The 22037-nt window shown below is 41.4% G+C and overlaps 1 protein-coding gene across 1 annotated transcript in view; it reads left to right on the top strand.

Annotated features, from left to right (window-relative positions):
• The first annotated feature begins 761 nt into the window (after positions 1-761).
• LRP5 (LDL receptor related protein 5) overlaps positions 762-22037 on the top strand; it is a 139583-nt gene continuing 118307 nt past the window's right edge. The window contains exon 1 of the mRNA XM_060769762.2: positions 762-1019. Within this exon, the coding sequence (XP_060625745.2) occupies positions 896-1019 (124 nt within the window). The 5' untranslated portion in view covers positions 762-895. The remainder of the gene's footprint in view (positions 1020-22037) is intronic.

Below are 22037 nucleotides of genomic sequence, written 5' to 3'. Positions count from 1 at the left end.
ATGGGTTTGCCTGGCCTTAGAGCCATTTTGTTGTCCTGGTGCATCATTTTCAGTAACAAAGAAATCAGTGACAACTTCTCGCTCTTCAGAAATTGCAAAGTCTTCTGTGGATTCATTTGTTTTTATAGAGTTACCAGGCTGAAAACTAGGAACACCTCCTGTATTTTGGCAGGTTTTGCTTCTTGTGCAACAAGCAACACTTCTTCTACACAACTGGAGGCCTTTCCCATTTGTGTTCCAGCAACCCTCATTTTTTTACCCCAAAGCCTTGTTTTGAAGCATCCTAGAAAAAATTTGTTGATTGTTTGTGTGTATATGTGGATATATTTATATGGGAGAAATGTGTTTAAAGTGTGTGTATATGTGTGTGAGAGAGAGAGTGAGAGAGAGCTGTGTCCTCTGTGTGTGTGTGTATGTATATAGATATGAGAGCGCGAGCCAGCCAGCCCGGTGTTGACTTTGCCAGGGGCCCCACCTGAGGGAGCCGCCTCCTCCGCCTCCTCCTCCTCTTCTTCCTCCTCCTCCTCCACCACCACCTGGCGCTCTCTTCCCAGCAGTAGCAGCAGCCGCAGCAGCAGCCCTAGAGGCAAGGGCCCGGAGCTTGGGAAGGAGGGAGGGAGGGAGGGAAGGAAGGAGGGGCGGGGCTTGGCGCGTGGGGCTTCCCTCTTTTTTCTCCCTCTCCTCCCTCCTCCTCCTCCTTCCCGCCGGAGGAGAGTCAGGGGGCGTTTCTGGGAGCGCCGCCCCTCCTCCCCTCCTCGTCCTTCCCCTTCCCTGCTGGCCCAGCGCGGCGGCGGCGGCGGCGCGCAGGGAGGCAGGAGCGAGCGAGCGAGCATGGAGCCCGCCTGAGGAGCCCGTGGGCAGGCGCTGCTGCTGCCTCGGCGGCACACTCAACAACATGGAGGCGGCGGCGGAGAGGAGGAGGCGGCGGCGGCGGCTGCGGGCTCTGCCGCTCTGGCTCCGGGCTCTGCTCCTGGCCGCCTGGCCGCTGCTCCTCCGCTGCCCCGTGGGCGCCGTCGCGGGTGAGTGAGCCGCTCCGCAGACTCGGGGGGGGGGGGGGGAAGGAAAGAAGGGAACGAGTTCGGGGCAACTCCCCAAAGAGACCTCCTCACCGAGGGGCTGCCGTGGGAGGGAAGGGGAGGCGCGGGGAGCCCCGCTCCAGATGGCAGAGGAAGCAAAGTTTCCCTCGGAGGGGGGGGGGGGAGGCGTTTTCCCTGAACCCCGAAAAGCACCGGCCTTGAGGGGCTCCCCCCCACTCCCCCTCCCACCACACCCCGTTTCCTGCCTAGGCGCGGGGGGCTTTTCCGAGCGCCCTTTTGCGCCTCCGGAGCCAGACAAAAGTTTCCTCTCTCCCTCTTTCTCCTCCTCCTCCTCCTCCTCCTTTTTTGCGGCCCTCGACGCAGAGATTTCCCTGGAGTTTTGGAGGCGCTGTTGGTGTCGGGTGTCGAGATCCCGGCCGGAATCAAACTTTTGGCATCGTCTCCTCAGAGGGGGGGGGGGGGCGCTAAAGGGGAAAGAGGAAGAGAGACGCTGGTCTTTCCCTTTATTTTAAAAGTCGGGAGGCGGAGACAAAAAGAGAAAGAGTTTGGAAGGGGGAGGAAGGAGAGAGAGAGAGAGAGAGAGAGACTCGCCTGACTTGTGAAACGTAACACTTGGCAAAACAGAGGAGGAGGAAAGAGAGAGAGAGAGGGAGAAGTTGGGTCTGTCTGTCTGGCTTCCACGACAGTGAACATTTGTTCTGTGCCCTGGCTTCAGACAATCACCGACGTTTCTGTATCGAATTACATGAATTGTCGCGTTTGGGAAGGGCTCCTTCGCTTTCACAATGTGTTAGTTCTGGCTGGGAACCTTCCTACACTGAGGAGAGAGTTGTGTTTCCCCTTGTGTTGTTTCCACACTGAGGAGGGAGCTGTGTTTTCCCTGTGTTGTCTTTCCCTTCCATGTCAGGACTTCTCTGCCTGTGTTTTATAACCTTCCCCTCCTTCCTGCACCAAGCACGTGTTTCCTCATCTATATTGTAGCATTAATGCAGTTTGGCCCCGGTTTTAACTGCCAAGGCGGGAGTTGTAGTTTGCTGAGGCTCCAGCATCCTTGGGCACAGAAGACTTAATATCTTCTCCTTCATTACAGTAGAGAATGAATCCACTTTAAATCTGGTTTCTGCCTCCTGCAGAATTCTGGGGTTTGTAGTTTAGGAAGGAGCCTTTAACAACCTCACTAAACTACAAGTCCCAGAATTCTGCAGGAGGTAGAAACTGGATCTAAAGTGGATTCATTCGTTAGTGCAGGGGTCCTCAAACTTTTTAAACAGAGGACCAGGTCACCGTCCCTCAAACTGTTGAAAGGCCAGATTATAATTTGAAAAAAGCATGAATGAATTCCTATGGACACTGTACATATCTTATTTGTGGTGCAAAAAAAAAAACACTTAAAAACAATGCAATAATTAAAATGAAGAACAAATTTAACAAATATAAACTTTTTAGTATTTCAATGGGAAGTGTGGGCCTGCTTTAGGCTGATGAGATAGGATTGTTGTTGTGTGCTTTAAAGTTGTTTCAGACTTAGGTTGACCCTGAGCGAGGGCCAGGCAAATGACCTTGGAGGGCCGCATCCGGCCCCTGGGCCTTAGTTTGAGGACCCCTGCTCAAGACCTTCTCCTTCATCGCAATAGAGAATGAATCCACTTTAGATCCAGTTTCTCCCTCCTGCAGAATTCTGGGGTTTGTAATTTAGGGAGGAGCCTTTAACAGCCTCACCATAAACCCCAGAACTCTGCAGGAGGCAGAAACTGGATCTAAAGTGGATTCATTCTCTATTGCGATGAGGCCCCTTGTCAAACTACATAGCCTTCAGTACATTTTTAAACCAGCCTTTAAGGATTTTAACTGTTTACTTTTTAATATTACCCTTTTTGTATATTTGTATATAATGCTTGTATATTTTTAGGTTTTGAATTTTACTTCATTTGGTTTTTACTGTAAGCTGCTTCGAGTAGGGTATAGACATACTAAATAGAAAAAGCAGGGTATAAATAGTAATAGCTTCCAAGATGCCATAGTATGAAGCCATGGCTGTTAAAATGGTGTCAAGCTGAATTCAGTCTATAGCCGGCATGGGCCAACTGTGGCCCTCTGGGTGTTTTGGAGTTCAACTCCCACAATTCCTAATAGCCTCAGGCCCCTCCCTTTCCTTTTCCACTTAAGTGGCTGAGGGGGAAATGGAAGAGGCCTGAGGCTGTTAGGAATTGTGGAAGTTGAGGTCCAAAACATCCAGAGGGCCCAATTTTGCTCATACCTGGAGTAGATGTACCCTAAATGTCCCTTGTCTGAGCACTTGCCTTCTTGACTTCCAGAAATCCTTTATCACACTTCTCCTGTCAAAATAGTAGTGGGGGGTGATCATTATAAAATAATCCAACAACGGCCATCGAAAAGAAGTTCCAGAGCTGTGATTTTGTCATTGCCTACAGAAAAGTTTCAACTTGCATTTCCAAGAGTCTTAGGGCCCTTCCAGACAGGCCCTATATTCCAGGATCTGATTCCCGGTTTTCTACTTTAAACTAGATTATATGAGTCCACACTGCCAGATAATCTGGGATAAACAGAAAACCTGGGATCATATCCTGGGATATAGGGCCTGTCTGGAAGGCTCTTAGGTCCCTTCTACACAGGGGAATAAAATCCCACATTATCTTCTTTGAACTGGGATATATGGCAGTGTGGACTCAGATATTCCAGTTCAAAGCAGATATTGTGGGTTATTCTTCCTTGATATTCTGAGTTATATGACTGTGTGGAAGAGCCCTTAGGAAAGCTGGATCTGCTTCTCTTGTCTTGAGCAGTCAGCAGCAAATGGAAGTTTTGATTCAGTAATGAATGTTAATTGTTGTAATTTCCCAAGTACTTGAAAAAATAGAGTAATGTGGCCAACACTCGGTAGAATATTCCCTCTGGGTAATTCTTACCAGGCCACCCACTTTTGAAATCCTGTGCAGTTACCAGAATTGTCAATTAGTATAGGCGCTCTGACCACTTCTCCCCATAACTATTGTAGTTTGCTTTGTAGACTGGGTTAACTGTGGTTGTGTATTAAATTCCATGTGCAAAAAGTTGCAGCTTTTCTGATAAAACATCTGAGTGAGATGTAGTATAGAATCTGGGCTACATTGTTTCAGAAGTTTCTTGAAGCACGGAAATAAAATAATACATATTAGTGTTGATTTTGGTTTCTATAGTGGCATAAGTCGCTCAGACATTATGACATTGTGAATGGGACAGATGAAAAATCATGCCTCCAAAGGAGATGTTCTCTGAAACCATATATCCATGATACATGTGTCTATATGCCGCATCTAAATGCTTTCAGACCATTGTTCTGTACATGCTACATGAAACAAAGTTCTTTTTCTGCAACAGGGTCTATATACCAATGGTTCCCAACCCTTTTCTGACCAGGGACCACTCTCCAACATTAGTATCAAAAGGGTTACGAATCAGTTTTTGGTCAACTTTAGATTCAGTTTGGATATTTGGGGTGCTGATTCTGAAAATTGCCATATCAGCTCTAGTTTCTGATACAGAACATATGCCATCCAGTAGTCGCCATCTCCTCGCCCACAGAAAACCATATTTAATAAGCCTCGCCACTATAAGAGAGTTTTATGAGACCTGTCGCTCTTGTTGCAACGGTATAGTAATGGTGAGGCTGTGGACCACATTTTAGTTCTTGGGGACCACTGATGGTCCATGTACCACATTTTGGGAACCACTGCTATATACAAAAGAGATGAGCAAGTTACTTTGGTTGCCATTTAGTTGATCTGTTTTCTGACTAATCAAAAAATTTCCACAAACTAAAAAACCCAAATCCATACATTTTCAAATAATTCCAATTAATGCCTGGAGTTTAGCATGGCTTTTAACTAATAAACAGTTTGGGAAATTGAAATCACAATTGTCTTTTTAAGAGATTAAAACAACATTCTGTGCAGTTTTGCATGCTTGGGCTGTTTCTGTCCTTTGTCTTTGAAACTGACAATTGGTTGACCATAGCTAATTTCTAGTTACAGACTGTAATTTCTCAGGGGAGGCAATTGTTAGGGCAGTGGTTTGTTTGTACTTCCTTACCAGTGAATGTGTCTAGACCCTCGAGAAGAGTATAGTTTGGACTGCATTTGGATCTGCAAATCTAGCTAATGGTCATGGGAGGAGGAAAATACTGTTGATTTTGCTATTGTGCATCTCCAAATCATTTCCAGCTGATGGCAACCTTATTGTGGGTGTGTGACTTGCCCAAGATCACCCAGTGGTTTTCCATGGCCAAGAGGGGATTGAAACCCTTGTGTACGGGGTTCTAGTCCAATGTCAAAACCACTACAACAAGCTATCTCTCTAGGGACCCTTCCACTTCTGCATAAAATCCACATTGAACTGAATTAAATGCAGTGTGGACTCAGATAACACAGGGCCCTCCCCCACAGTCATATAACCCAGAATATCAAGGTAGAAAATTCCAGGATATCTACTTTGAACTGGTTTATCTGAGTCTACGCTGCCATATATTCCAGTTTAAAGTGGAAAATGTGGGATTTTATTCAGCTATGTGGAAAGGTCAGTTAAAATCATATATTGTGGATTGTGTGCTTTGATATTCTGGGTTATATGGCTGTGTAGAAGGACCCTAGGAAGATACTACTTTTCCAATAATATTTTTCCCACATTGTTGATTGTCGGCCATTTGGTCTGGCTACACTACACTGAAATATTTCCCCATTCTTATTTATCCCCCACTACAGCCTTCCCCTACACAGTATGTTGAAACAAAAGTGCTAATGCTTTGCTCTAGAATATGAAACAAATGTTAAGTAGAATTTCCAAAAAGGCTTGTTGCTTTTGTGTGCCTTCAAGTCATTTCCAACATATGGTGACTCTACCATGGAGCTTTCTTGACAAGATTTGTTTGGGGAGGTTGCCGTTGTCTTTCCCTGGACTGAGAGAGTATGATCTGCCCAAAGTCACCTAGTGAGTTTCCATGACCAAGTAGGGATTCAAACCATGGTCTCCAGATGTCTTCCAAAAGGGCATTGTCCTCTGAAAAGCACATTGGCGTCACACATTTCTGTTTTTTGTTTCAGCTTCCTGTTTTCCATTCATAAATTATGCACAGTGCCAGAAACTTATGAAAACTGTTCATCTTTCTGGTCACACACTAAACTGGACTGATGCCATGATGCTTTCCATTGACAGCCTGAGTATAGTCATATGTGAACCAAATAAGAAAATATTCCTTGTTTTTCTAAGTACAGATGTTGTAGTTAATGGCACCAGTGTTCAACTTAAACCAGTGCCACTCAACCAATATGACGTGGGGAACTGGCTTTTATTGTTTTATGCTGTGCCAGAGATTGACACTATACAGTAATTGTTCCTCAGTGGTCCTTTCTGGTAAACTTGTCAATGTCCAGCAGGCAATGTCTCAAGGACAGGTCCAGAGACTGAATAGCAATGACTTTTTTCATTCTATTTTGTTTTCATTCTATTGAATGGAGCCCCCAGTGGTGCAGTGGGTTAAACACTTGTGCTGGCAGGACTGAAGACCAACAGGTTCGAATCAGCTCCAGCTCCTCATGCGGGGACATGAGAGAAGGATGGTAAAACATCAAAACATCCGGGCATCCCCTGGGCAACATCCTTGCAGACAGCCAATTCTGTCACACCACGCAGTTTCTCAAGTCGTTCCTGACACGCCAAAAAAACTCTATTGAATAAAACTCCGTGGAGGTTTTTCTGCCAGTTTTAAGTTAAATGTTGTACAATTGTGGTCTTAGCAATTCTCAATCAGGATGCCTGAATTTCAATCAAGGCAACAATTATCATTGTTCAGATTGCCAATGGAAAAATACCCACACTCTATATTACCAGTTTCAGTTTGGGGTGGGCAACACAGTTGGTCTGCAGACCAGCTTTCTGCCTCTAGGACTCTGGTAACCTGCATGAAGTGTCAAAAAAGGCCAACAGACAAATGGTGAAAGTGACTGGAAATCCAGTTTTGGGACCTCATCACCCTAGAGAATGAATCCACTTTAAATCCAGTTTCTGCCTCCTGCAGAATTCTGGGGTTTGTAGCTTAGTGAGGAGCTGTTAACAGCCCCACTAAACTACAAATCCCATAATTCTGCAGGAGGCAGAAGCTGGATTTAAAGTAGATTCATTTTTTAGTGTGAAGAACTATCTGGTTTTGAAAAATTGAGATTGGTTGAGGTTAAATGGAGTAATCAATTAAAAAAACTATAGAGGCTTTCAGAAATGCAATGTGTAGGATTATGATTAACTTGAAGTGTTTTTTTGTTTTTTCTCCTTGTACACAGTCTCCTTCCATACAGATGAATAAAATCCCACAATATCTGCTTTGAACTGTAATATATGGCAGTGTGGACTCAGATAACCCAGTTCAAAGCAGATATTGTGGGATTTTATGCCTTGATATACTGGATTATATGGCTGTGTGGAAGGGCCCTTAATTCCAGCTTCAATTCTGTTTTTAAGGATCCCCCAATACGCTGGAGCAGTTATTTTGGAGTTACAGGAGACTGCAGTGAATAAAGGGAATCAAAATTCACCCCAATTCTTCTGATGGAAGACTATCCTAGAACAAACAGCTTTTCTTCAGTGGCTGAATGCTGTTGGATATAACTATAAATGCAGAAGTCTGCACCAGGTCTATAACAAAAAGCAGAGCACATAGTCTAGTGTGTTAGGTTTGACCGTGCAATGCAAACATCAAATACTGAATAAATGGCAAAACAGCCTTTTAATCTGATGTCCCAGTTTAAGTCTCACAAAATAAAATTTCCCGATCTTTTTTTGGAGATCAGATGTAGCCTCTTGGTGCCTTCTTGCTCTTCCCTACGTCACACTTCTTCCTCCATTCTTGGATAGTGGTAACTATATTGGTTGCTGTACTTTGTTATTATGGCTGTAATAGTTAACTATGGTTAGACCAGGCAGAATGTAGGGAAGAGAAAGTGTATGTGAGAGAGAAAAGAGAAAGTGTATGAGCCTGAAGGGTGTTCCTTGTCTCCAAACCATGATTGGGAGGTAGGATTTGCAAAAGCTGAGCGAGTGTGTCTAGTGGAGGGTCATGAGCTAGTGTGGAGACTGTTTTAATGTTTGTGAATTCAGTCGAGATTTCATTTTAAAACCATATTATGTTGCTGTTTTCTGCTTAACTCTTTTTAAAATGAGTGGTTTAACTGTGAGTTGATCTTTGATTGGTTATTCTATAAATGTCAACAGAATTTACTGTTGAAACTTGTTATTTCTGAAAACTGCCTGGTTTTTTTCCCTTCTTTAAACTGTAGCCGACTGGTATAATGTTGATTTTAAGGAAAATGTCTTTATTGTAGTTCAGCAAAAGGGTTTTGTACAGCCCACATGCTGAAAGCAATATCTATGTACCCCCACCCCAACCTGAACACTCGCAATCATTCCTTATTTCAGAAACTAATATGCCTGGTTTGTACTTGGGTGGGAAAGACCATCAGGGATCTTCAGAAAGTGTTAGGATTTTTTTGGGTCAAATACATGAAGAGCCATTTCCAGTTAGAGTTCACAGTACTGGTCTACATAGATCAGTGATCATGTCAAATGACCCAGTGGAGTCTGCATGCACATACATTTTAATATCCTGTGGTTCTTGCTATAAAACTTTGGATTTCAAATTAATATCTTACTATAAAACACTATTCTATTTCTTTTTTATTCTACTGTACTGGCTCTATTCAGAAATATGTTGGAATTGAGAAGACATACTTATTCTGATTACCTCTGAAAAAGGGAATTGTACTATATTTCTAGGGCCCCCTGTTGGTACAGTGGGTTAAACTGCTGAGCTGCTGAAACTTGCTGACTGGAAGGGCAGCTGTTTGAATTCGGGGAGCAGGGTGAGCTCCCACTGTTATCCCCAGCTTCTGCTAACCTAGCAATTCGAAAAAATGCAAATGCGAGTAGATCAATAGGCACTGCTTTGGTGGGTAGTTAACGGCGCGTCATGCTGGTCACATGACCTAGGAGGTGTCTACAGACAACTCTGGCTCTTCAACTTACAAATGATCACCACCCCCCAGAGTTGGACATGACTAGACTTAATGTCAAGGGAGACCTTTACCTTACCATATTTCTAAAGGGCATTGGGTTCTAATAAATTCAGATACTTTCAGCAGTGCATTTCTACTTCAGCTTCTCGTTTCTTCTAAAGTGAGTCTATAGTTTGTTGTGTTGTTGGGACATGGCTAAGGTAAATTTGCAGTTACAGGTTGCTCAATAAGTACATGTTAAAAATGACACATAACGCAAATAAGCAAATTTCACTGCTGTCTACCAGTTCTTGCTTTGACCTGTTGATGAACGCAGTTACTTGTTTGTTGCTACTTCTAAAACACAAACACTAAAATAACATATGGACTTAACTGATTATGCCAAAAATCTTAGCTTGAGTTTAACATTGACTCTTTGTCACAGAAAAGAAGTCAAGGGCACAACACCACTGTGGGAGTGAACTGTATGCGTTGAAGCCTCCCTGTTGATTTTTGCTGTCCTTGAATGCTTTGTTTTTCTATGAATTAATAGAAATAGATTTATTAGGCATGTAGTTATTTATTTACACCATTTATATGACATCCTATAAGACTTCTGAGCAGCTCACAACAAGACGTGCATTTAGTAGTAATAAAAGCACAATACTGGATAAAATACAAATCATGGAAAGTAGTAATAGCTTTAAGCCAAGCTGAAGCAAAGGCTTGTGCAAATTAAAAGGTTTCTACCTTATACTGAAATGACATGAAAGTAGATGCCAGATGGGCTCCTCTGTAGAGGGAATTCGCAGCTGGGACACCATTACGGAAAAGGCTCTGTCCACACCCAAGCCTTCCAACATCGCATATGAAAGGGCCACTCAGAGAAAACCCTTTTGAAAATTTCTCAAGATTGATTAGAAAGGTTATGCTTAAGTGCTTGTCTAAGGCTACATTCTGGGCCTCTCTAAGATTATATTTAGTGATGAGGGTTTTGCCCTAATCCTCCAAATATACGGTCTCAGAAGGAAATTTACAAGTGAAATATATAAGCGTGAGACATGGTTTGAGCAATGAGAAGCACCTCACACATATCAGGGTGAGTCCTGGGGTCCTTCTCTTCCTTAGATATTTAATTCTATTTAAGGTATTCAAGGCTGAAATTCAGTATTATTTAGAGTATTGATAACATTCTCTAGTAATTTCAGTGTATTTTTTTTTAAAAAAATGTCTTTCACATTATCTTTAATATGATGTATGTCACTCTTCAGTTATGTATTGGGCTAGAGGATTTGGTGTTTCTAGGTATTTTTTAAAAAACGTATTGTACTCCCCCCTCCCCTTGTATTACGTGTTTAGCTGTCTTGATAGAAAATAAAATAGTCATTCCATGTTTGGTTTTAGTATTTAATGAATCACAAATTCATAGGAGCTTATGAGTTATAATATACGTACTGTTCAAATCCTCCTTATTCTATGGTATCAACGTCTATGGTATCATCCAGTTTATGAAAAACTGGATGATACCATAGACGTTGATATCATAGAATAAGGAAGATTTGAACGTTTATACTTAAGTTGTGACTTCTGCTTATTTTGTTTGGTAAAGCAGTAATCTAAGATGAATTGGCAACATTCATTTCTTGGTGTAGGTAATAAATAAGTTGGGTTGACATGAGCTTTTTGCCCCTCTATGGGCATGTTTATACCTTTCCCCAAGGCAGCTGCAAGTAAGAAGTGGGAGGTTTTTTTCTTCCATGTTTTTGTTGACCAGCTGAATTCAAATTACTGTTAATTATGGTTAGTAGAAACAAACCAACTTCAAATCATAACTTATATGTCTCAATCTCTAGTTACGATTAACCACAGTTTTATAGGTTTGGTAACAGGATTTTTTTTTCATGTCAGGAGTGACTTGAGGAACTGCAAGTTGCTTCTGGTATGAGAGAATTGGCCGTCTGCAAGGACATTGCCCAGGGAATGCCTGGCTGCTTTGATGTTTTACTATCCTTGTGGATAGTAAAACACGAGAGGTGTTTTACTATCTCTCGTGTCCCCGCATGGGGAGCTGGAGCTGACAGAGGGAGCTCATCTGCCCTCTCCCCGAATTTGAAGCTCCGGCTTGTCGGTCTTCAGTTTTGCCGGCACAAGGGTTTAACCCATTGCACCACCGGGGGCTCCTGGTAACATGATAATGTGCATATTTCAAGAGTGGCTATATTGTTTTTGTAACATTAAACCATAATCAAATAATGCATTCAAATATATCAATTATGAAAGAAAATTAGCTTATTCTGTCCTTTTCAGTAGGAAGCTTGAGTCTGGAAACAGACAATTAGAAATGTGTTGGCCGCTGCTACTAGGAGGGGTTCAAAGTACTTTAGGCAATGTATGTGTCACATCGTTCCCAAACAATATGGCTAGCACTTCTGAAGGACGCCAAATTGGGAAAGGATGCTTTGGCATACAAACTCTGGCAACCCTTCAAGACTTTGAAAAGAGCTTGCACTCATAAAATATCATCTTTAGATCTGAGATCCCCTTTCTCTTTGTTTACTGTTTGACAGAAACATTACTTCTGTGAGCAAAAGAAGCTTTCTGCAAAAGCACCTTTGGATCTTATCCGGTGTCCTATGGTGTTTAAAGCCTTACTGGTTTCTTAAGGCATGCAGTTTATTAAGCAAGAGCTGTCCTCATCAGATACATGGTGTACACACCCCATGTGGGTTGAGGTACACAGAGGAAAACCATATTTCCAGTCCACTTCATGCTTTGAATGAGGAAGGCTGTTGTCTATGGAAGCTCGTACCACAATAAACATTAGTCTTCGAGGTGCATCTGGATCTAGTTAGCTAAGCTGCATAAATTGAGACTTAAGCAGAGTTGAAGAAATAGATCCAAAACTAGTGCAAAAGTAATAAGTTAAATTTCCATTACTTGAATGCTACCCCCATGCGATTCCTAGAATTCACCGTGAGTCTGTCTTCTCCCTTTTCCCCCCTTGAACAAGCTCAGCCAGCCCCACAATTTGCTAAACTGATTGGTCTCACAAGAGTTATAAAACCAAACCACAGTCGATGACAGCCATTTAGAAAACTGCTTATCCTTTTACATTTTTAAAACCCTGTGGCAAATTTGAATACTGTATAAGTTCGAAATAGAGGTTTTGCTTTTGTCTCCCGGTGGCGCAGTGGGTTAAAGCACTGAGCTGCTGAGCTTGTTGATCGAAAGGTCGCAGGTTCGATTCCGGGGAGCGGCGTGAGCTTCCGCTGTCAGCCCTAGCTTCTGCCAACCTAGCAGTTCGAAAACATGCAAATGTGAGTAGATCAATAGGTACCGCTCTGGCGGGAAGGTAACGGCGCTCCATGCAGTCATGCCGGCCACATGACCTTGGAGGTGTCTACGGACAGCGCTGGCTCTTCGGCTTAGAAATGGAGATGAGCACCACACCTCAGAGTCAGACATGACTGGACTTAATGTCAGGGGACTACCTTTACCTAAAGCTATAGTAATTCATCTAATTATTTTGACACATGGGGAAATTGTGGGGGTAGCTGTGTATCCGTAAAACAAAAGCCAAAGTTCATATTGTGGTGATATTTTTTCTAGATACAAAATAGTGCCTTTAGTTGTCCTAAGACAGGTATTGCCACCATGTGGGCTTTGTTCTATGAGATAGTACAAATAAGAATCTCTTTCTAAAAAGAGATGTCCACTGTGTTGTAACTTAATAGCAGAAATATCTGAAGTCTTGAAACATTGAAACTAACTCTGGATTTTGCATTCCTTACAAAGACAAGCTGATAATCTTCAGAGAGTAAAGATAGTTCATTTATCTTTTTAAAACAGGAATTGAATTAGTCAGCAGCTTTTTTCGTGTCAGGAGCAACTTGAGAAACTGCAAGTTGCTTCTGGTGTGAGAGAATTGGCTGTCTGCAAGGACATTGCCCAGGGGACACCCAGATGTTTCGCCCAGGGAATGCCCAGATGTTTTGATGTTTGACCATCCTTGTGGGAGGCTTCTCTCATGTGCCCAGATGGGGAGCTGAAGCTGACAGCAGGAACTCATCCGCGCTCTCCCCAGATTCGAACCTCTGACCTGTCGGTCTTCAGTCCTATCGGCACAAGGTTTTAACCCACTGCACCATCAGCAGCTAATAATAGGGCATCAGCAGCTAATAATCTGGATGTGAAGGTTGCTTTATTCAGTGTCTTATGTTTTATGTTCTTTACCTCCAGCTTGTCAAGCCATTTGTCTGGCCTTAGTTTCTTCTTTGCAGTCTGGAATGATAGTACTGAAATCATGACAAAGAGAAGATTCGAAACTGGCTGCTGGAAAGTACTGTAGGCGATATAAATGGGTATATGTGTGTGCACACCCAAATGCACCCTTTAATTCCTAGAAGCGCCATTATTTCATGGGTGTGGACAGTCCTTCCGCCAATGTACACAACAACTATTTCACACGTTCATTGTGCTAAAAGTTGTTGTGGGCAGTTCCATCAGCTAGTAGTCAACCTTTTGTTGAAGATTCTTTCTATACTTAGTTAGACTGTGTTATTGGCTGCAGACATGGAGTCTGCCATCCGGATTGTGCACCAGCTTGAGAGAACCTTCCAAATGGGGACCTTTGGCACAGAATTTGAGAGCATAGGATCACTTTCATGCCACAATGAAACAGAGTAGGTTCATGGAAAGTAGGGCATAGATTGGGGTAAATATATCTCGTTTAGTTTGACCAAAATTAGAGAGATACCTTGACTATACAAAAAGTAAAAGTATACAGAGAAAGGAGGGAAACATTACTCTAGGACCAAAGCATAAAAATAGACTAAAACTAAAGTGGAAACAAAACTTCAAGCCCTTCAAGAGACTATGAAATATTGGGATCTACATTAGACCATGCAGATTGTTAAAAGACACATCAAATGTATGGTTCAGTCACCTGAAATAGATAATCTTATTGCCCAGATGCTTATGAACATAGCAGAAATGTAGGAGTTTTTGGTGGAATTGTGTCATGTTTTCCATGGTCACCAGGAGGAGGAAGTAATAAGTAAATCAAGTGTCAGACGGTAAGATGGACATAAGTAAAAGGACCAGATCTTTGAGATACAGAATCATTAAGCATTGAGATGTGATACTGGGTCGCAAGAGAAAGCATATGTTGTGGTATCAATCAGGAGTAAATGAATGTTGAAAACTAGCTTTGTATGAATACATAAATTAAGAGTCGGAATTGGACAATACCTCCGGTTATTGTTGGGTTGCAGCTCTCAGCAGCCTTAAATGGAAGATGTGTTTTAGCATTATCATAAGGGTTGCATGAATCTCCCTCCTGATATAAATGTACCCAAATCTATGTTGGTATGCACATGTCATGTGCACATAAAGAGCCTCTAGATGTGCATGGCAAAGGGATGAGACATCCTACACAGCTTTTCTGAGTTTTTAGAAATACTGTTTTTGTATTTTTATTTTAAATGCCCCTGGTGGCGCAGCAGGTTAAACTGCTGAGCTGCTGAACTTGCTGACTGAAAGGTTGCCGATTTGAATCCGGGGGATGGGATGAGCCCCCACTGTTAGCCCCAGCTTCTGCCAACCTTGCAGTTCGAAAACATGCAAATGTGAGTAGATCAATAGGTACCATTTTGGGAGGAAGGTAGCCACATGACCTAGGAGGCGTCTATAGACAACACTGGCTCTTTGGCTTAGAAGTGGAGATGAGCACCACCACCCCAGAGGAAGACACAACTAGACTTAATGTCAGGGGGAAACCTTTACCTAACCTTTACTTAAATACTATTTTTGATTTATATTTGGTTGAATATGCAGGCCCAGAACCTATGTATAGGGAGACAAATTTAATGACTATCATCTTGTTTCACCATCTGAAGGTGTAATCTCATAATTTTTCTACTAATGCCATTCTGATATAAAACTATCATAAACAGATGTTTTAGCCTGTATTTTCTTTCCAAGAGGCAGACTGTTTGAATTTATCCTGTTGAAAACTAAGCTCTATTTAAAATGAGCATAAAAGTGCCTGAAATAATTTAATGAATTTTTAAAACCATTTCGCAAGCATCTCAGGCGCAGAAGGGTTCACTTTTTTCGTGAAAGCTGGACGAAAGATAAAAGCATTGGCTGTGCCTGGACTATCATCATTTTCCATCTGTACTTGTGATGCTGTTCCGTTTGATTTAATAAATTTAGTGAGCTACACCAGTTGAAATGGCAAATAATATTTTTTTCTAAAATTCAAGCCCTGTCATTTTAACTTGATTATGTTTCCTCCCTTTAACAAATCTTACTTTTTTCATGCCACAACACACCACACTTTTGCCATTTTTTCAAAGGCTTCCCTCCATGGTTGAAAGGAATAGTCTGAAATGAAGATAGAAACACAGGCAAAACATTAATGTGTACTTATGCTGTTTAATAGAAAACTTTAGTTCTGTTTGACATATGAATATAGCTGGACTGATTATTTGTGGTTTGATGAACAACTCAGTATAAGACATAAGAGTAATTAAGACATGAACTTGGATTTGTTTCTGGTTCTCTACCAAGGTGCTAATATAAAACAATTTACATTTCTCATAATTCATTTTCAGCCCAGAGTGTTTACAAAAGCCCTCCATAATTACCTTAAGTTTTAGAATACTCTTTTTAGCTTCAGAAAGAAAAAGGAGGGTGTTGCCTTTGTAAAGATTAATCTTGTGTTCTTATTTCTTTTTATCACCCCATCTTTGATGTTTGGACCCCTAGAAATAAGCTCAGCTAAGACAGACAACAGTGGTAAAAGAGGGCATCCTTACCCAGTCCCCATGGGACAACAAGAATCTTTGGAAGTCAAAGCTATTAATAATCACTCCGGATAGTGAACCTCTATAGTTTCTGAAGTACATTCTTTTGCCCTATGTCTTCTGCCTGTGGAGTTCAATTATGCATTGCCAATTCAGACAATCAAGGGGTTTAAGTGCATTTAAGGCTAACAGTGCAAGTTGAGGTATTTCTCTTCCCCATCTCCCCAATACATTATTTTTAAAAACCAGATTTCTTCTGAGGATAAAGCCAAATTGATCAAATTGTGTAAATTTATCTGTAAAAAAATGTTAAGCATATTCGTGATTACAGTATTACAATTTTTGACAGTGTAATCAGTCTACAGGACATTGCTGGATCTCAATTATTTGGCTACAATACAAACATGTTCCAAAGCTTTGGGATTGTATTTTGCTTGATAATGTCATTTTATAACTTATTTTCGTGTGGAACGTAGTTCCAAACTAAACTTGGCATAAACATTGGCAATATAACTATCATTCTTTCATTTTTAATGGGCTAATATATTTTTAACTATTATAAGCGAGTTTCAAATATACTTTCAATTAGGTAAAGGTAAAGGTAAAGGTAGTCCCCTGACATTAAGTCCAGTCCTGTCTGACTCTGGGGTGTGGTGCTCATCTCCATTTCTAAGCCGAAGAGCCAGCGCTGTCCGTAGACACCTCCAAGGTCATGTGGCCGGCATGACTGCATGGAGCGCCGTTAACTTCCCGCCGGAGCGGTACCTATTGATCTACTCACATTTGCATGTTTTCGAACTGCTAGGTTGGCAGAAGCTAGGGCTGACAGCGGAAGCTCATGCTGCTCCCCGGAATCGAACCTGCGACCTTTCGATCAACAAGCTCAGCAGCTTAGTGCTTTAACCCACTGCGCTACCGGGGGCTCCTTTCAATACTTTCAATTATAATCCTAAATTATAATTGGAAATATGTCCATAATTCTGAATATTTAATTTACATTTTGTAAGGCTCAGCTGTATAAAGCTCACTATAATATTCCTGAAATACTTTAGAGCAATGGTTCCTAATCTGTACCCTGCAGCCACTCCAGGAAAATAAAATAAATAAAAATAAATACATTGAGATATTAGGGTAAATTTCAAAGTTTTTAGAGTACAATTTCATTGCATGGGCATTGCACAATTGTTGAGATATCTCTTTACTTTTACATTCCGTTAGTATCTATGACCTCTTCCTCCCCCGTAACAACATTTCCAGACAACATTAACTTGTAAAGCATAGGGTCATCCTAAGGGGCTCCATCATACAAACTGATTATCAAAAGGACTCAACAAGTCAAAAAGGTTGGGAAACCACTGCTTCAGAGATTACCCTCAGAAAGAATGGCAAAATCCCCCTCTCATCCTTAAAAATGTTAATTGAACGCTTTTAGGACTTTTGTTTCACCACCATAACCAGCTGCTTAGAATTTTTGTTACCAGGTTAATAATAGAACCTTTGCCTATAAATAAGGACATTTCTAAGGACATTTCTAACCCAATCCAGTTCTAGGACTTCTATTTCTGTGCTCCACTCCAGCAAACCTTCACACTTTCTTTTTCGTTGCGTTGTACCAATAATTCTTGTATTTTCCCCTGTAACTTTATTTTAAGCTACTCCTTTTTCCCCAAGAAGGAATCTTTTTAAAAAATTAAATATTATTTAAGAACAGTTTTTAGAGAATCTCAATGGAAAACAGAAGTGACACTGTGTCTTCCTATATTAATTCATTAAATAAAGCATCCATTTTCAGCTTCCAGATTGGAATTTCAGAATGCTAACCGTTTGACTTGTTTTATGGAATGTCTTGACTCTGAATTGGGGCAAAGTTGTTATCATTTCAAATTAAGACTATTTAAGAAGCAGGATATGATCTATTCCAGAATAAGTACCATGTAAAATTTATCCCTGACTATTAATCATAAAAATAGCTTGTCCAGAGTTTGGTGTGTTCGAAGTCCCAAGGGTTCATTTCTAATCACCAGTTTTGTTTTTGTGGTCATGTAAACAACAAGTGGCCTAATTTTAACATGTTTTGGGAGCTATTACTGTAACCCACTGTGATTTAGGTGTCTCCACTGCTTTATATTGTTCTTCAAAAAGAGGATTTGATAATGCAGTCAGCCCTCAACTTTTACAGGGGTTATGCCTGCAAGACCTCTACAAAAGTGGGGAAAAATTAATATCTAGGTCCCTAAACAATATTTAACACATACACAAAAGGACCTTTACTGGCAGTATGCTTGGGCCTCTCTACATGGTTATTTCCTTGTGCACTTACTAGGGAAAGGAATGGGCAAGTGGGGAGAAGGAGATAGGAAGGGGTAGGAGGAGGGAGAGGGTGCTCATTTCCTTGCTTGAAAAGGGAGGTGCATGCCTTCTCTTGCATATTAACTCAGGCAGGCGATGGGATAGGAGGGTACACAGATTCCCTTGTACACTCACTCAGGCAAGTGGAAAAGGATCAGAGAGGAAAACGAGGGGTGGTTAGTGTGCAGACAAAAGAAGAAGGGTGAGGGAGGGGATGGGAAAAAGGTGGAGTAGGTGAGTGGGGTGGTTGTAGTGGAAGAAGGGCAAGGGCAGTGGGAATGGTTTCCTGAAGCTGCTCTTATGACGATTGACAGCACTCTTTTCACCTGGAGACCATGCACCACATACCTGCCCTACTATTCCTCCTCCCATTCCATCCCCTTCTCCCCACTTACCTAAGAAAGTAAATAGGAGTGTCAGGCAAGATGAGTGAGTGAGTCCCTTCCTCCTCCTACCCCACATCCTATTCCCCTTTCTCTCACCCAGCAAATGATTGTATGAGCGAGGGACTGCACCTGTAGCCAGGCTCAGCCATCTCCATCAGACTGATGTCCTTCCAGCAACTAAAATAAAATAAAAATTGACCACTGACTAAACCTGACTTGACTGAGCATAGTTCAAGACTGACACCAGTGATATTGAAGGTGTTATTGATGGTGCAGAGCAGCAGCAAATCATCTGCAAATAATGAAATCTGTGAAAGTTAAACCCACAATTGTGAAAGGATGACTGTACTTTCTGTGTATTTTTTCTACATACATTTCCTGAAGCGTAATAATGTCAGGTTTCAAAGACTTAATAGCTTTAATTACATGATACTGCTTTCCTGGGGTTTCAAACTCATTAACATTAAAATAAGCTGTCTTTCTTGGTAATTCTTGGAGTAATAACTTGGCTGTCTTAGGAAAGGACTTCTCTTTTCCAAAAGCAGTTATTTTAAAACATTTGTTGCTCAAGTATTATATTGTTCGCATTGATTTCAGTCTATCCACCTTCTTTTGTTCTATTTACTGAAATATCTGTTGCTTGCATTTCTTTTTGTGTGCCTCACCTCAAAGCCGTTAACAATCTCTGTAAACAGTTAACGTTGGGGATTATGTCGTGATTTGTATTTTCTGTGTTATACTGAAGTATTTATGAGTGGTAACTGTAAGAGGAGTGACCCTGAAGCTTTTACTAGAGTTTTTTTAATTCCCTAAAAGCTTTGACTTAAGTCTCACAAAAATAACTAGTAATTAAGATGTCAAGTGTTTACTCACCATTGCCACACTGACTGTGTAAATATAATGTGTAAGTCCTCTAAAGGAAACAACGTAATGTTGCAATCAATGTACCACAGTACCACATTCCTCAAGGGATTTAGATTTTGCGCTGTCTCCAAGTAAATCAGAAAGATGGTTGAATGCTACACATCTAGCTTAATTGTGTGCAATAATAAACAATGCGATTAATCCATGCTTTAGTCATTGCAAATGATAGAAAGGACTTCGAGTAAGATGTTGAAGGCTCTTGGGGTTTTCTACTTAAAAAATCAGAATGCATACTCAGTGGTATTTTTATCAGCCTCTGTACCACGCCTATGGGTTAAATAAGAGCTCCAGGATTCAACAACAGAATACTTTCTTAATCTCAAAAGGTGAGAGTTGTAAATCCACAAGAGCTGAATCTGATTTGAATGTTTACAAAGGGCTTGGCTACAATTCTCATGGATTTGTATTTCCTTGCAATGCATGTAGGAATTTGCAAAGGATGGTGTGTGCATGTTTATCCACATTGAAACAGCCAGCCACCCTGGATGTCCCAAGCTAGGACCTCAGGAAGAAGACTTGACCCAATCCCTCTTTTGGAAGTTTTTAAATCTGTTGTGAGCCTGGTTGTGGTGTTGGGGAGTGGTTGCAACCCAGTTAATTAAAATAACCACACAGGCAAATCTGAGGTCAAACCTGTTAAACAGCATTAGCAGATGTGAGAAGGCCATAGATACCTTAAGCAGTCCTCAGCCCACCTTCTACTGCTTTAACAATCAGAACCTGAATGCCTTGTCCCGCCTGTTGGGAGTGGTGGGGGCTTGGATATTTCAGCAGGTGCATTTTTTCATAGAAATAATGAGTTGACCACTTATTTAACTTGGCCAAATAAGATTTAATTGCTAGCTTTTAAACCTTTGGTAACTAATAAAAAAGCAGTCCTATGTCTTATGTATAACTTTGACTCCTTCATCCACCCCTTCATCCACTTGAAGCAAAGCTGTGTAAAAAAACAACCTGTGCTACTTACCGTGGACTCGCTATTTTGCATTTAAAAAAAAAATTAAGTAGGAACACTGTAGCGAGGAAGGAAGAAGACCCGCCCCCTCACCCTCTTTACCTTCCTCTTCTTCCTACTCACCACCTGGGCCTCTTGCCGCTGCTTGGGCCCCACGACACCTCTGCCGCCTCCTCAGTCACAGGGCCCAAGCGGTGGCAAGAGGCCCAGGCAGCAACGAGGAGGAAGGGGAAGGTAAAGAAAGTGAGGAGGGGAATGGAGGGGGCGTCCCTACTTCACAGTTTTTCACTTATTGCGGGTGGTTCTGGATAAGTGAGGGAACACTGTGTTTACTTTATGCACTGAGTTGCACAGAATGTTGAATGAATGCTTTGAATTCAGATTTTTGTTACCAAGCATTTTAGAACGTTCCTTTATAAGGGTATGTCTTCTGAAAGCTGGAGGATATGAGTTGGCTATAGTGAGTTATAATATAAGAAAAAAGGAGTGAGAAAACAGGAATGTGGCAAAAGTTTTCTTTGTTTGCTTTAATAACGGTTTGGCAAGGTGAAGTGGTACTCAATGCCTTCTCACTTGTAGGAGTACCTGACCAGTTCAAACAAAAACAGAAATATTCATTTTGAAGGGTCGGGTCAGTTTCAAATATCACTGTCCACCTATATTGGAAATGTGCAACAGGTTACAACGATTGCAAACCATAAAATTAAGAATGCATTTGAAATGTGTGGGTTTAGGGAGAGGAAGGAGGAGTGCATTAGCTTATTTCATGTGTTGGATGACTAATCCCTGGTCCATACTGAACTAATACTAAGCAAATATGATTCACATTATAGATGTTTGAACTAAGTCACTAAAATACTTCAGACAGAAATTATAAATAAGATGTTATTCCTGCTAATCTTTTAGTTTATAGGCAGTTCCCAAATTACGAACAAGATAAATTCTATAGGTTTGTTCTTAAGTGAAATTTGTTAATAAGCTGAACAGATACATTTTACAAGTGTAACTCCAGATAGAGAGAGAGAAGGGGAGGGAGGGAGGGAGGGAGGGAGAAAGGGAGGGAGGGAGGGAGAGAGATGCACACATGGTTTGGATAGCATAGGGAAGGGTTAAGCCCCCCTATGAAGTTTGTTTTGCTGACTGTGCCCCTGTTCAGAAGATTTCACTTCACTTTCTGTCCCTGTGATAATTGGATTTTGAACACATTTGCTTGTTGTGGAAACAAAGATTGGTGAGTAAGCTTCAGTGGTGAGACCTTTTCCCTGTGATAAGTCTTTCAGGAGTGATTTTCCCTTACTATGAGTAGATTTCTCTCACTTCCTGTTGTCTCACCCCCGTTCTTAACTATTAGTTGTTAGTAAGGGAGATATTTGTAACTCGGGGACTGCCTGTATTGTTTCTTCATTTTCCATAAGTCAATTTTGATGTCTCCAAATTAGACGCTTATCAGATTTTCACAAGTATTTGAGACGATGTGTATGTGGTAGTGAGGTCACATGAGCTTGTTCCAGGGGAATAGTAATATGTTGGGGAAATGGGAA

The sequence above is a fragment of the Anolis sagrei genome, chromosome 1, assembly GCF_037176765.1.
Source record: "Anolis sagrei isolate rAnoSag1 chromosome 1, rAnoSag1.mat, whole genome shotgun sequence".
Classification (NCBI taxonomy): domain Eukaryota; kingdom Metazoa; phylum Chordata; class Lepidosauria; order Squamata; family Dactyloidae; genus Anolis; species Anolis sagrei.
The sequence above is the reverse complement of the archived record's forward strand: the minus strand, read 5'-3'. Positions and strand labels throughout refer to the sequence as shown.